This window comes from Leptodactylus fuscus, chromosome 2 (genome assembly GCF_031893055.1).
Source record: "Leptodactylus fuscus isolate aLepFus1 chromosome 2, aLepFus1.hap2, whole genome shotgun sequence".
Lineage (NCBI taxonomy): Eukaryota > Metazoa > Chordata > Amphibia > Anura > Leptodactylidae > Leptodactylus > Leptodactylus fuscus.
In genome coordinates, this window is record NC_134266.1 from 211707439 (window position 1) to 211724366 (window position 16928).

Genomic DNA, 16928 nt, shown 5'->3' on the forward strand with positions numbered 1-16928 from the left:
CTATTCTTTTTTAACAAGCAGTGTCCAAATCTGGGAAAATCAGAGTATTTCTTACTGTTATCTGTTTTTCCTGGATCACTCCTACTCTCATGGCTATGACATTTGTGAAACTGATGCCACACAGACGCAAATCAACCATGAACAGCAGACAGATGCAGACAGATGCAGCTATGTTGCATGTCCAGGACTCGCATACAGCCATGTGAATATACATTAAGTGGAGTTGCTGCAAGAGGCAATATTATCAGTACTATTACGGATTCTGGACAAACACTTTAGATTTATACATCTCTCCAATCTCCATTCTACCATCTATGCTGAATGCACATTTAAATATATTATTTTGCACAGGATAAACAACAATTACATTGCAGGCTATTATTCACACACTGTGTAATTAGTGCTTTTAGCAGACACAAAATCAATTTGGAAACAATAGATCTGTTTCCTCCCTTCATCCTTTTTCAAATGCAGAATTATTTTATTCAACAAGAGAATTAATTTTAAAAGTAATTTCTTTCTCTCTCTCTCTTTTTTTTTTTTTTTTTAAAGTAAGAAGTCTGGGAGATCAGGGCGAGTGGAGGAATGAGCCATATAACTGACTAGAACATAGCTATCGAGGGTATAGAAAACCCTACACACCAATTAACACAGTATGATTTATTCTTATATACAGTATGTACAGAAGTCATTTATTGTCTCCCAAGAAATAGTAAGTTATTGGAGAGAGTCGAGCAGTATAAGGATAAAGTAGTTCCCACTCAGGACCCTATGATATAGTGGCATAACTAGGAATGGCTGGGCCCCAAGGCAAACATTTGACATGCCCTCCCCCCCCCGACCGATCACAAACAGCATTCCTGCACACACTATTATACCCAATAGTGGCCCCTGCACACAGCATTATGCCCCATAGTAGCCCCTGCACACAGTATTATGCCCCATAGTAGCCCCTGCACACAGTATTATGCCCCATAGTGGCCCCTGTACACAGTATTATGTCCCATAGTGGCCCCTGCACACAGTATTATGCCTCATTGTGGACACCCATGAACAATTATTATACGCTGAGGTCTTTTCAGACCCCAGAGTATATTGGTTGGAGATCCAGGGGAGGATACAAACATAGAAAAAACACTGTTACTTACCTCTCTTGGGCTATGGCGCACTCCCTGATGATTTCTGCCATGTTCAATGTTGCATCAGGTGTCATGTGAGATGGGCCTGCGTCGCAATGCATAATCACCCAAGACTGGGACATGTGACATCTGGGACACCACCAAATAGGCCCAACGCCTCCAAGAGCAGGAGAGGTAGGTAGCAGTGTTTTTTAAGTTCCCCTCACCTCTCTAAGCTCTCTGATCATTACACACTGGAGTCTGAAAAGACTCCCCCCCCCACAACTATAGTAATAGCAGTGTTTGTGGGGTTCTCAGCTTCACTTAATGATCCCCTCTCCTGTTTACAGTCGCTTCCGCTTCCTGTGAGGAGAGAGGATCGGTAAGTAAATAGGTCCCGTTACTTGCTGGTATTACTCCAGCAGGTAACGGCCTATTAACCACACACACACACACACACACACACACACACACACACACACACACACACACACACACACACCAGGGGCCCGCCTGGCCCCCTAATGTCCCGGGCCCTGGGGCAGTGACTACCACAGCTACCCTGGTAGTTACGCCCTTTGGATGCAGTCCATCATATAAGAGCGTGCTGTTCGGATCGGCTGATCCGAACAGTACTCGCTCATCTCTAATAGCAATATATTAGACGTACAAGGGCATCTGTGAAAACTAATGGATCTTTTCAATTGTTGAAAAAAATGTTAGTAAGACTAGACTAGTCACCATTCACTTTGTTTTTGACAAGGGCAATAGCAACACCCACTTGCTAATATACTCATGCTTTTCTAGGAAGAATAACTGAAGAACCACACAAAGCAGAATTATTAGTAACCAGCTCCAGAATTGTTATCTCATGGGGAATGAAAGTATTTATTCATGCTAATGATAACTAAAGGGAAAATACACGAAATCAGTGCAAGCTCCCTTTATGTATGGACATGTGCATGATGTTATCTGAAATCTACACTAGTGTATAAACTGAATGGCATAGCAGACTGGGTACTGGACACCGTATTGTATATGGCAGAAATTCTGAGAGGCCATATAGCTCTTCATACCCTGTTCTAAACTAGAGAACCTTTCACCACCTCCACCATCTTCAATTCTTGCACAGAGCTAATGCAAGGTGTGTATATATTTATAAATATATATCAGCATTTACTGCTGTAACAGGTTATAATTTTATATATGATGCACAAAATACATAGGGATTATATTTATCTATATAATTACTTAAGAACTTCTGGTTGCATTTATCTATATATTTACCTTAAAACTAGAGGTTATATTTTTCTATACATTTACCCAAGATCCACACGTTATATTTATCTACATATTTACCTAAGAACCAGGCGTTATATTTATCTCAATGTTGGCTCAACAGTTACTAGACTAAATTGCACAAGAGAAAAATCCCTGCCACATTTCCTAGTAAAACATGGCTTTCAGTGAACGTCTTGTGTCTTCTATTCATAGCTGACATGCTTATGCATAAAACATTTTTACTTTAGCAGAGAGTTATTTATGTGCGCCATACACTCTATTATGCTCTTCGCTAGCTAATGATATTAGGCTTTCCCATTACATGTAGTGTTAGGCTGAGCTTTCTATACACATAGCAAATGAGCACTGCCTATTACCGTATTCTGTACTAGTATGCCACTATAGCTTCCATTATACTCAACTCAAGTTAATGTACATATAGCAAATATTACACTTATTAGGAATCTTATACAGGAAATGTTCACACCAGCGGATTTAGGCAGAAATTTATTGCATTTCAATTCATTTGGTGTTTGTTTTGAATTTAGTGCGTATAGGAAGCTACTGCCGTCCTAACAAACATTGTGCTTGTCTCAGGTTTGCCTGAGGCCACCTAGATGCTCCTCAATGCATGTCATAAAATATTCTATGAGCAGATTAGAAAAAGTGCAACCTTTAGGTGCAAATGCACAGCGCTATTTTTGGAGGAAAAAAAACAAACAAAAAACCACCTTACCCCAACTAAGAAACATGCTGGAGGGCGCATCATGGTTTGGGGGTGCTTTGTATGTATTATTCTTAGTCTCATTCTGTTAATTTCCGGGGGTTCACTTACATTTTCTTGCAAATTAAGCTAACTTAGTTATAACACTGTGGTTCTGCTAAATAAATATATTCTGAGCTATCTATGGGGCTATTATAATGTCAGAACAGTGCTATACAGTTCCCACATAATAGGGCTAATGTAATAAACAGGATATTATGCACTGAAAGGGGAAAGATAAAAGCAGATTTGGGAAGTTTAGCTTAATAAAAATCTATATTAATATACATATATTATTCATTATTAACTTTTCTCTCTGAATATTCAATTAACACAAGATGAAAACCAATAAAAGTAAACTAATAAGAATCGATTAAGTAGAATGTCGCTTACTTTTTATTGCCTGTCCTTGCCCATATTAGAAGCTAACAAGTTGATACAAAAGAAGAACATATTTACGTGGATAATAGAATGCGTTCCCCGGAGGTTTGCACTGTGATTTCCCTAAGCTCTGGGCAAGTTCTGCGCTGATGATTTTTCTTCCAGCCAATTCCGTATGGAATAAGCCAAACAGGCAGCTAGGTTACACAATTACAAAGGTGGCACCAGCCTGGGGTCCGCCTGCTAGAACATGTACCTGCCAGGCAACCAAAGCAACACAACTGGAATATGTGCAAAACCTCATTTCAGGAGGCGCTACAATGTATTGTTTGTGGTTATGGAAGAGTGCCCCTGTGACTGATATACAACTCATTGAAAAAATGTGTGTAATTCAATGGAATCATATAGCACATACATCATCATTATTGAGCTGTCGGTAAGCATGCAGCTGCATATGACAAACTAATTTTATCAAACACTATGTGATAAAACCAAACTGTAATTAATATCTTTCATATCCTTTATAATATTAATAACAATGCCTATGTGTAGAATATAAATATATACACACAGATGTAACAGGGCTACACAATCCATCATGAACTCATAATGGGACTAGGACTTCAACCTACTGCATGAATCAAAATAAGCGAGATGACAAATCTAGCTTTGCTACTATCTATGGGATCCTTTGCTTACAGTACAGTGCAAAAATTTTAGGCAGGCGTGGAAAAAAATTCTACAAACTAAGAATGCTTTCAAAAATAAAATTGTTAATAGTATAGTCTTGGCAATTCTGACAAAAATGACAAAATGCAAAGAGGATGCACAAAAGAGAAATCTAAATCAAATTAAAATTTGATGGAAAAGTACTGGAAGTGACGATAAGTCCCCCGCAAAGCCCTGATGGCAACATTAGTCAGTCTATCTTGGATTACACGAAGAGACAAAGGTTATGAGCAAGCCTATATCCTGCCTGCTGAATTCCATCAAAAATCTGTATGCAAGTGTACTTAGAATATGGCAATTGATCCCGTATTGAAGGCAAACAGCGGTCACACCAAATATTTAGATTTTTCTCTTGTTCATTCTCCCACTTCCTTTTCTAACCCAGTCACTGACAATGGCATTAGTTCAGAGAGGCCTACAGGTCAGTGTTCGTTCACATCTGCGCCCGGTCTCCGTTCTGCAGGTTTCCGTTTCCTGCACAAAACAGAGGCAGGAGACGGAAACCTGCAGGACTCTTTCATACCCATTCATTTGAATGGGTTTGAAAGCTGCCCGGCCGTGAGCGGCGGTGAGCGTTTTATGCTCTCTGCCGCGAAACCATTTTTTTTAACCGGACACAGAGTTGGACATGCAGTACTCTGTGTCCGGTTTACATAAAAAAAAAAAAAAAAAAACCGGTTTCGCGGTGGAGAGCATAAAACGCTCACCGCCGCTCACGGCTGGACACGATCTGTGGTTTCCGTCTTCTTGCATGCAGTAGAAAGAAACCACAGAACAGAGACCCAAACGCTAGTGTGGACCTAGCGTCAGGGATATTCTGTAACTTGCCAATTGTTGCTGTATCACATTGAATCATTTTGCCGGGCTGATATCACTAGTGAAAACATACTAACCCTCTTCCAAGTCCTCAGTTGTAGATCACAGTCCCAGGTGCTATAAATGGCTTTGCTGCCATCCCTCATTTCATCTCTAGGATGTTACCATATAGAGCTCCTACTGAAATGGTAATGTGATGCTCTTGCAGGCTTAACAATATGGTTTAGATACAATAGGGCAAAACTAGGCGATATACAGTGTAGTATTAATGAGTTCACCCCAACAGATTTGTCTGATTATCTTTAGTTTCCTTTACAATATTTTCTATGGAATACCACACTACAAAATACTCCCACACATGTGGGCCATTGATTGCAAACAAGATTGTTCAAGATCACTTTGCAAAAAGGAATATAACCAATGAAAGTCTTAGGAGTAAAGCAAAAGTTTAGACTACAAAATTCCAAAGATACAATATGTCATACACTGTAGAGAAATGATATTCATGGGTGTTGACTGTGAAGGAAATTTTTCCTAAGGCCCCAAGATGTGGAAATGTAACTTTTTGCTGTTGATTTTTCTGCATTTTTTGAGCCAAAGCCAAGAATGGCTACAAAAGGAATTTTACAATATAAAGGAAGTTCACATACTTCTACCTTCTGCTCAATCCACCCCTGGCTTTTGCTCAAAAAGCCACAGCAGAATCTGCAACAAAAAAAGCTGCTTTCTGCAATGTGAAAGAGGCTGCCTTCAATTTGCCAGGACCCATGCTGAACAAAATGAAGACTACTGGGAATCATTTGGAGCAATAATTAATGTTTTTGGAACTGATGGCTAAAAAACTGTAAAGTGTCGCAAAGGTGAGTACAAAGAAAAATGCTTGGTGCCTACAGTGAAATCTGGTGGTGGCAGTGCTCTTATGTGGGGTTAAATGAGTGTTGCCAGTGCGGGGGAGTTGTATTTCATTGATGGCATCATGAATTCACAGATGTACTACTCTATATTGAAGGAGAAGATGCTACTATCACTATGCCCTTGGTTGTTGTGCACTTTTCCAACATGACAAGGATCCAAAACACACATCCAAGGCCACTTTTGAATTTTTGCAGCAGAGAGTGAAAGTGATTGAGTAGCCAAGTATGTCTCCTGATAGGAACCCAATTCTGAAAAGACAAGGTGAGCATCACTCTCCACCCATCATCTAGGCTCTAATAGAGGTTGTTCTTGAAGAATGGGAAAAATAGATGTTGCAATATGCTACCAACTTGTTCATCCCATGCCTGGAAACTTGGTGACATCATTAAAAATCACGGAGGTCGTACAAAAAACTAGATGCAGTAGTTTTTGATGTGGGGTTTATTCATTGTTGCATCAATTAATTTGAGTAAAACTAAAGATTTTGTAATGTAGGTTATATTATCATTATTATGGGTGTTTCAACAAGTCCCATCTTCTGATGTACTGAGAGTCTCCTTCTGCAGAGTATCTCCCCCTGTGGCATTGCTGACATTTTGTCATGTCTTTACCAACGGTATGCATTTACATTATCCTCTTAGCTGTATTTATTGACATGTGGTGGGAGTACGAATGTGGATGTATATTTATCATTCTGGCCAGAATATCCTATCAGCACTTCAGAGTATCTATTCTACATTGTGTATATTTTTGATAGAAATTATTATATCGGATATTCTATCCAATTCTGCAATACTATATTTATATTATAGGATTTCTCTCAGTCATCATTAGTGGGAGGGTTAGGTGTCATACTGCTATCGATTGTGTGGGGAGTTCTGTCCCCTTGTGTGTTTTCCCTATTTTATATGTTGTTTATTGATGTTTACTAATTATACTTGTTAATAAATTGATTATTTTTTATATTCTGCGAGTCTTGAGTTGTTATGATATTCATCATATATTATCAACCTTACTCATCTTAAACAATTGGGAATTGTTCTTCTGATAATGCTTAAAATTTTACTTTTCAAAGGGGTTGTATACATTTCTGATGAGAATTGTAAGTGCTAATTCCAAAATTGTGCCATATATTTACTCAGGGTCTAAATATAAAATCTAGATCAGAAATAACACTACGCGACATAGCTGTACTATTGACACCCAAAATAGGGCATATTTAAAAACATAACCAAAAAATATATATTTTGGAAAATATTTATAATTTGTTAATCAATGTATCAATAAACATAAAATTAATTATAGTCAGTACATCAGCATTTGGGTTATCTACCACGTCACTGGCCATGAGCAGACTAGGAAATTGTTATAGGAAACAGATTCTAATTTCCATAAGACCTTAAACAGAAACTCTACTCAAGGCATAGTTCTTATATCAGATACATATCAGTATTTAGGATGTACTTCTAATTGGTTGTTCCGTGTAATTTTGTTGTTTTGTATTCCTCAGCCATTTCCAATTATACCAGTCATTAAGAGCCCTACGGAAGTTATACTTGGCAGCCCTGGTAAAGCTCATGTGCCTGTTAATTCAGCTGGCTTGCCATCCTAAAGCAACATATTGGGTAATAAACCAAAAATGGAAATTACAGTTGCTAAATGAACAAATACAAATTATGAGTAGAATTTAGAAACAAGCTTTCCAAAAACCACTTTCCCAAAAGGCTACATATAGATATTTTCTTGGTTGATGTTTCTTCTTCTGATTTTTTAATTTTTTTTTTTTTTACAACTAGTAAACATGTGGAATGAAACATAAAATGTCAGGTAGTGTAGCAATAAAGCGAAAATCCACAAATAAAGTAGAATGCTTATAAATGATGTTTAAAAGGTTTGTTCCACATCCATTACTTATGCACAGGATATGTGTTGAACGTCAGATTGCAGAGGGCCCACCAAAAACTAGGAGGAGTCTTGGTTGGCTTATCGCCTTTCTGAACAAAAGGATCAGGTGTTGAAATTCAGTATGCTTCACCTACATCTTCATGGTGTGTGTTTAATGCTGAGTTTCTGGAACAGACATTTAAGTGGGAAACCCCTAATACCATTATCGTTTCCCCTTCTTCTATAGACCACATTGCCACCAGACACACACGTACTGTATATTTACAATGGAACTGGAGTCTCTCAAAGATTTAAGAATCTCTTTTCATCTACAAGCATTTGTCCCAAAATACAACCTAGATTTAGCATAACAAAGATTGAGTACAATTTACTGCTCAGAGATACAAGGCTCTGGCAGGTTCTAACTCACCTGCTCCTTGAGAACATTCACTAGGGCATGTGCGTGTGTTTGTTCTTCCTTGGCTTTTTCTAGTTCACTCTTCTTGTTGTTTAACTCCTCCTGCATTGCTACTAATTGCTGCAAACCAGAACACAAACAGAAAAGTCATTACCGTTTCATGCAAATTCATGCAACACTTTGATGGCTTCCTAAATTGTTATTTATTTGCTTCACTTAAGTTCAATTCAGACTATTTCAAGTGTGTTTTTCTGAGTGTTGAAGGCGTAGCACTGTGCATTTCAATCCGCTGGCTGGAACATCCCAGCCATGAAATGTATTTCTAAATAATAGTTCACTTGTCATACACACATACACATAAGTTGCAATTTATTTAATGCATGGAATCATATAGATGTAAAACACCAGGTTTCATTGAAGTGGATTATTTTATTTAACTTCTTCACATATTCTTACTTCCAAGAAAACACATTGCTTCAGCCTGTATCCATTATCTATGTTCCACACTAAAGTAACAGTGGAAAAGGATGTACAAGACAGATCAGAGTGTAAGGAGGAGAAAGGCATCCAAGTGTTCAGGGAGGGCAGATCACAGCGGCTGTACTGTATCACAGTCTTGGCAGGAGATGCTGATTCACACTGACTGTGTATGAGTGTAAAGAGATGGAGCAGAAACACACACGGACCTCAGCATCAGTCAGCAGATCACTTATGGACTGTAAAAGGGGACATCACTACAGGATGATACTGCTGATTTTGGAGTCAAAGAATGTTGGCAAGTACTACCGAGAGTCAAACAGCCATATTACAAATGGCTAAAACTAGGAATAAGCTGCAAATTGCATAGGAAGGGAATTTAAAAATGGATGAAAGGAAATAACTGGTATTCCGGAAAATTATTGCAACTTTTTTTTGTCAGTTCAGGGTAACAACATTATTATGCAGAAATAATTCTTAAGGGTCATTCAAATCAAGTTTTGATCAGTTTTATAATACAAAAAATACTGTTTGATTTTTCCTTGTATTTGTTACTTTTGTGTTTGCAAAATTCTTAATAAAAATTGATTACACCTAAAAGACTGTTAGCACATAATGTGCAAAGATGGACTGACATATGTAATTCTATATTATTATTATTATTTATTTATATAGCACCATTAATTCCATGGTGCTTCACATTTCAATTCCAAACATATCTGTGACACACAGGATAGTTGTGGCTGCAGATAAGATAGCTAGATTGGGGGAGAGCGGGAAAGCAATACTGGAGAGGTAAATATTATTCATATATTATGAAGCAGTGCTTGTGACTATGGACACAAAGCCCTGTCCCCACTCCTTGTAATCCATGTCTGCACAATAGGCAGTGAACAGCAAGTTAATGAAAAGAATGGCACCTGGTGGCCAGAAGCATTGTAGCAATATTTCAAGACAAAAATACAATTTTAGGTAAGTAAAGTACTTGATGGTAATCACATTAGTTATCATACATTCCTCAGCATTGAAACTGCAACAGCAATAAGGAAAGTCTTGGAATTCTGGAAATCACGGGATAGCCATGTTAATGACATGGAAGCAAAATATTCAAAACATCTCGTTCTTTTGAGTATCGAGTACGAGCACCATCTTGTGGTTCGTGTTGTCATTGTTTGGCATCCTAAGTTTGGGATGTGACGTCCAATTTCACTTGCAGTGCAGAATGGATCACTACGCACAATACTTCCTATCAGACAATCTGTCCATGCAGAGGTTCACCTCCGCACACCTCATGCTGTCATTCCAATTCCTTGTTCTCCCAACCACCAGGACATGCATTGATGACCTCTTGGCCTAGGAACACAGCGATCTGCTTGAGTGACAACCCAAGGGCCCTCAGTTCGAGGATTCTGTCTGTCTCAGTTTGTGATAAGTGTCGATAATTGGCAAATCAACAAACAGGAGGTATCACACAATCACCCCATATTACTTGATCTGATTTTTGAGGCTTCATGTGGCTGAAAACAAAAAATCTTTGCTTTCAATCTGGCTTTTATGCCTCTCCAACATGCCATAGGTTGAAGCTATATGCTTCCAAAATTCAAGATCTTAGCAACACCTGCTACTTCGTCAATTTGCACAACCCTATGGGTTGTATTTCCTGGTGTTGCAATTTCGATGGTGAGAAGTAAATAGAATAACTGACATCTTATATTATATAGACAATCCTGAGTCCGGCTAGCTGTCATCAGTGCCAGCAGTTAGAAATATATGAATAAAAGGAATATATCCCATAACACAAATATATGTATACATTGTAGTAACATGCAATTCTCTGTGACCTCTGCTATCTAAGAGTGAATTAGATTCAAACCTGCCTTTTAAATACTATATATATATATATATATATATATATATATATATATATATATATATAGCCTCAGTGATTATCAAAAAAAAAAAAAAGAGCATAGAAGGAAACATTCCTGATGTAATTTACAACCCACGCTTCCCTAGACAGGTATCAGGGTCAAAATGAACTGAATGTCTAGCAGAGAAGTAAGCATAGCAGATTGTCACATCTAGACACACATCCTGCTTTCTAATACCTGAAGTCTAAATTAATTATCCAAGAGAGCGTCCACTTTATCAGACAGCTAGCCATCAACTTCCAACAAGGCTTCTCAAGTGTTCATGCACGGTCGGAGCAGCAGGCATCACTGAAGAGCATGACCAGAAGTCTGGCAGGAAAGTAGAAGCAAGCCACTAGCAATCCTCCAGCTTTTGATAAAATATTGAGTCACAAGCTATTCTCCCAATGCTAAAATGCTGACAAAGAAAGCGTATAGCAATCACCGCGAGCAGATTTCAACAAATGTCAAACGTTTTTCTTTCCATCCAAACCATAATTATCCAGTACCAACTGTCTCTAAATATACTAAGCCCAGCTGAATTCTTTGTTTCATTATTCATTCCACGTCTCACAACTGTGTGTATATGAATTCTACTATTGCTTAAGATAAGCTAGTACAAGCAAGCCTCTCCAGGGGAAGTAACTAGTTCTTATTTGGTGGAATGAAATAAATTCAAACTTACATGCTTTATGTATACTCCTCTGCCTGTAACATGTCACTTATAGAGAGAAGTGCTGTCTGCTTCCTGCTCCATTCTCTGTGTATCAGCTGCTGACAATAGATGAGTTACACTGGTGCTGGGTGTTGGACTCTCACTAATGTGAGATTGATGATCTGTCCTTAGGATAAGTAATCAATTTTACACCAGAAAATCCTCGTAAGTTATATGAACATAAATATCATATTAGAAGAGATCTGCCAAACTTGCCATGTTATGTGGTGTAGATACTGTATCTATTGGACTTCATCAGCAGGGTAAAGTTATGGTATGTAATCTAAAATGCTATTCAAAAAAAGTTTAAAGGAAATGCAGATAGTCCTTGGAGAAATGTGAAAGGAAAGAGAGACTTTATGCAATGCTCCTTATACAAGTAGATGCCTATCAGAAGGTACAAAATTGTATTTATAGATTCACTAACATGGAAAGATAGAAATCAGTTCTTTGTCCCCGGAGGGGACTTGGAAAATTCTATGAATATTAATCGATTAAAGGCTATGATAAGTGCTCAAGTCCATATATTTCTGCTTCTGGAAACCAATATTTACTATGAAGTGTATTTCACATTAAAATATTTATAAGCTATGTATAGCTGTAACTAAGCAGAAATATAATTTTTGATTGAAGTTTTTGGGCAAGGTTGTAGATTTGGGTACTCGGCAGAGCTGCAGTGAGGATTTATTCCCTGGGAAGACAGAAATTCAGGACCACAGAATGAATAGTCACAAGCAGTCTCTTAGTCTCTTATAGGTATTGTATAGGTTCCTGTGTAACTTGCAGAACATGGTGTTTAGTTCCCTGCCAAGATGGCAAATGTTGATCACTACCAGGACACGAACTTTAATTGGGCTCATCCCAGAACATGCTCCATCTTCTTCTTCTGTGTCAACTACCCTGCCAATTAAATGAGTTTTGGGTACTCAGAGACGACACAGGCCTTCTTGAAGGGGTTGTTGATTTCTTAGGGCAAACCACTCAATGCAACTCCTTTAGTCTATAGCTTGACTTTGACTAAGACTCCTGCTCCATCTCCTACATAAATAACTAACAACCTTGGTCAGGCAGAAGCAGTCAAGCTTTTGTAATTCAGGAAGAAGTCAGTGATTGAATTCCTATGAAACTAGTAAATATGCAACACAACATACATCTAATTCATTATACAATATCAATAATTGTATGAGAAAATGTTAATTATTCTATTTTAAAGCTGAATGGTAACTTTTTACAGACTCTTATTTCACCCCAAACTGTCCCTGACCAACTCCTCAGCCCTGCTTCTCGACTGAGTTGACTACACTCTGGGACCTTCACTTTTGGCACAATAAGACAATTGTCCTGAGACGCTGGAAATCCACTTCAAATCATCTTATTAAAATGACTTGTTGGCTTTCAAATATCAGGTCACTTGAGCCGATGACTTACTTTTTACTGACTTGCCCATTCTTAGTCTTAGAGCAACATCTATGACCTGGTAAGAATGAACCAGAGGAACTGGTATCTAGTAAAAGGGACATGATGTAAAAGTATGGGGCGAAATACGGTGAGAATCAACAAACTGGACGTATGGGGAATGGGGGTGTCTACTAAGATGTACCAAATCTATCAGACAGCATTGACAAATTTGACAAATTTTCCTCACTTTATGACTTCATCAATGTAGAGGATGGACTTGGCAATCCATTCCTTTCTAGACATATCTATGTGTCTACTTTGCAACAAAATTTCATGGCCAGGGTTTCTCGATTCTTCAATCCACCCGCCACTAAACAACATTGTTTATTATTGCTATACTGTTTGACAGGTGTTATCAGTATATAGTGTAGCATGCTGTGCAATGTATAGTATAGGGACCCCCCGTGCTGTATGTTACATTGTCATGCTACGAATGATGATTGAGTTATTTGTTTTTTCCCAATATAGTTAGGTGCCTTAGAATAAATACCTCTTTGATCATAATGGCCGACTTATTTTTTCGATAACATGTAGCATACTCTTTTTATTTACGTCCTACTGAGTACCTTGGAGGGATTGACATAACAGAGTAAGATAACAGCATATTCAGGCGATGCCAGGCCCATATCAGTCAGAAAGCTTCTCAGGTCCATAGTCACACATGAAATCAGAGCTTCATTTGTACTTTAGCTCCGCAGCATCTTTGTATTTTTATCAGGCATTTTCACAAAACGATAAGTAAGAAGACGGCACAAAAGAACTTACAAATTAATGATTGAGAATTTAATTTTGCATCTTGGTGCAAGTAGAAGATATTACACATTAAATTAAAAAATAAGATTTCTATACATTATTAAGTATATTCTGAGTGTTAACTTGTGGTTTGAAACCAATAAAAATACACAATCGAATACAAAAAATGTAACTGCATTATCAGCCAAAGTCATAAAACGTAATAAATGGGAACAATTAGTAAGCTATGCAAATGTACTATGTGTTATAAGTTTAGATTTTTAACCTCATCATAGCTTGGCTTTTAGTATTTTAATAATACAAAGGCATATAATAGTATGTGATGTATAAAATATCTGTGTATAAATAATTAAACTCTTCTTTTACTCTAAAACTATATACGCAATATACATTAATAGCCATTGGTTATCCAGTGCCCATACTCTATGATTTACAAGGCTGTAGTTTAATTCTCAGAAGTCCTGCGCCTCCTCTTACCTAGCAAGCAAATACAATAATGGAGCACCAATGCCTGAGGAAATATGCTGAAGATTTACTCAGGAGAATAAGTTCTGCTTGAGTTTAGATTTTTTTAAAAAAAAACAAAAACTGGGGATACACTTTAACAATGAGCAGCTGGAAAAATCCCTTGGAGGCTGCGTATGAAGTTATTCTTAGCTTGCCTCCTTGAAAAGACAATATATGCTTCGCTATAGGTTTAGGATTGCAATACCTACTATACTCAAAGTGAGTCTGGTTTACTATCCTGTAATAGAAGGGGGCGCTGTGCTCAACATAATTAGTTTTGTGTTATTTGATGATATATTAGTACACAAAGCTGTAAAAATACTCCTCAGTAAGGGTATGTGTTTGCTCGCCATACACAAACATACTGACAAGGTCACATAAGGAAAGAGGTTTATCACTCTGGGTGGGCAAAAGAAGTCCGACTTACTGAAAGGCCTCACAAAGTAACAGGCCTTTAGTTATCATGTTGGCAGGGCTTTGCCTTGTATATTAAATCCTGTAGTTATACGGTGACATAATACATCTAACAAATACTGCAGTACATTTTAGTAAACCCATCATTCCAAGTTTATATTTAGTACAATGCCTGAATAATGAGATCTTGGAAAGAATATTCTCTACAACCTATTAGTGTTCATGAATCTTCCCATTATCAGTTTTCTTCCCATGTGCTCCAAATATTTCAAGAAGTCCTTACTGTTTTTTTCCTTACAGCCTTCTCCATAAAATACCAATTCTCTAGAATCTTTTCTTACAATGCTATGTTGTGCCATTTCTGTTCTATTCTATTATTATTCTATTCTATTTAGAAATCTACCCCGTGCATCACTTGTTATCAATCCCTTTGTCAATGGGGTGTGTCTACATATTATGACATGTCCAGTGTAGTACATCATGAAGAATGGTAACACCCAGACAGAAATGTATCCATATATTTTCAGAAGGAATATCCAAGAAATGGCACAAAATAGAATTCTAAGAAAAGGCGCTCCGGGAATGTGGAGTTGGTAGCCTAAAACTCAGACTCTTGTATTTTTCCACAGCCCGAAAGACTCCTTTGACAGGCAGAAGCTTCAAAGTAATATATAAGCAAGCAAAATAATAAATAATAACGTTCCTCTAATGTAAGAAAAAAGATAATAGTTGAATTCATATTAAAGTAAATCTGCAACACACTATACAGCTAATCTGTATCATGTAATTAAATATAATCATTTTTATTTTGAAGCTGGACTCGGTAACCTTCACAGCCTTGGATAATACTTTTATTCTCAATGAACTATCAAGTCATTAGAGCGGAGAGGTCCTCTTTAGATAAAGCAGTGCTTGCCTAGAAAGAATCTTTAACATAATTCATTAAAAGCTAAAATGCCACTTCTGACGTGGAGACCGCTTCTCCTACAGGTACTGAAAAGCAGCCAAGAAATAAAAACACAGAGAGCATCTCCTCACCCTACTGCCTGGCTGGTATTGCATTTCAATCAGATCTCTTGGTGGCGTCCCCTTATATGAACTTGTAGACTGCCACCCCGATCCAGGGTAAAAAGTAGCAAGCACCTTGTAAAGTAAACTCTCAATTACAAATGGAAGACAAAAAGATGTAATTGAGCATTTACTTTATAAGGTGCGTGCTACTTTTTACCCTGGATTGGTGTGGCAGTCTATAAGGGGATGGCGCCATGGGATCTGATAGAAATGCAGTACCAGACAGGCAGTGGAGTGAGGAGCTGTACCTCCTCTTACAAGTGAGTGCACTTAATTCTTATAAATTGTTGCTGGTGCAGTGACATGGCAGTAATGTGCTTACATATTCCTATTTATTGGCTACTGAGACTCTTTAAAGGAATGATATCATGTGGAACACGGTTCAAGACATGAGAGCAGCATTTTGTAGAGCAGGAGATGAGGTTCAAGACATGACAGCAGCATGTTGTAGAGCAGGAGGAGATGAGCAGGTTAATATAAGTTCCAGTCAGAAAAGAGTCAAGTGAGTGGTCCAAATCAGCGACTGAATGCAGGGGAGGGGTTAGTCACGGAGTAGGACTGCCTACTTGACTCCTAGAAATTTAAATGGATAAGTTCTATTCCCACAAAAATATGCATTAAAGGGGTTGTGCAAATTCGGCTAATAAACGTATTTTCCAATATACTTTATGTATCAATTCCTCAGGGGTTTCTAGATTTCTGCTTGCTGTCATTCCTTGCTTACTTCCAGTTGATAAAAATCAGACCATAGTCATGTGATGGATATCTGTGTGTCCATCTACGACCATGGACTGCACATCACATGACCATAGTCTGCTTTTTATTCACTGTAAGTAAACAATGAATGACAATAATTAGAGATCTAAAAAACATGAAGAATTGATAGAGAAAGTTTTTGGGCTGATTGTATAACTTTTCATTAAACAAACAATGACAACTCCTTTGATGCCCCTCCTGCTCTATAACATACTGCTCAAGGACAGCACATCATCTCCAAGCCAACACATTTTCTTTACGTATATCCTAAGTCACTTTTGCTCCTTTATAAAAACTGCAAGCTCCCTGGTTTGTATGTATGTAAAATAAATTCAATAGCAAAAGTAGCCATTATGTAAAGGCAGAATGTTGTGTATAAAAAGTGAAACCCAAAACTGAGCCAGGAATCTAACTTAAAAAGGTGGCATTCTGCATTTATAAGGTGTTGTGAAGGGAGCTGCGCTTTGAGTAAAGTGAAAGTGACAATTGTTTGCATTGATTCCACTGGATCACATACAAATATGTGACAGTGAAAAATGAATTTGGAAGATGTATTTTGCAT

The 16928-nt window shown here is 37.8% G+C and overlaps 1 protein-coding gene across 3 annotated transcripts in view; it reads right to left on the reverse strand.

Annotated features, from left to right (window-relative positions):
* ENOX1 (ecto-NOX disulfide-thiol exchanger 1) overlaps positions 1–16928 on the reverse strand; it is a 477272-nt gene that overhangs the window by 17233 nt on the left and 443111 nt on the right. For all 3 annotated transcript variants that reach the window (XM_075265460.1, XM_075265459.1, XM_075265458.1), the window contains one exon: positions 8318–8425. In XM_075265460.1, coding sequence (XP_075121561.1) covers positions 8318–8425 — 108 coding nt within the window. The remainder of the gene's footprint in view (positions 1–8317; positions 8426–16928) is intronic.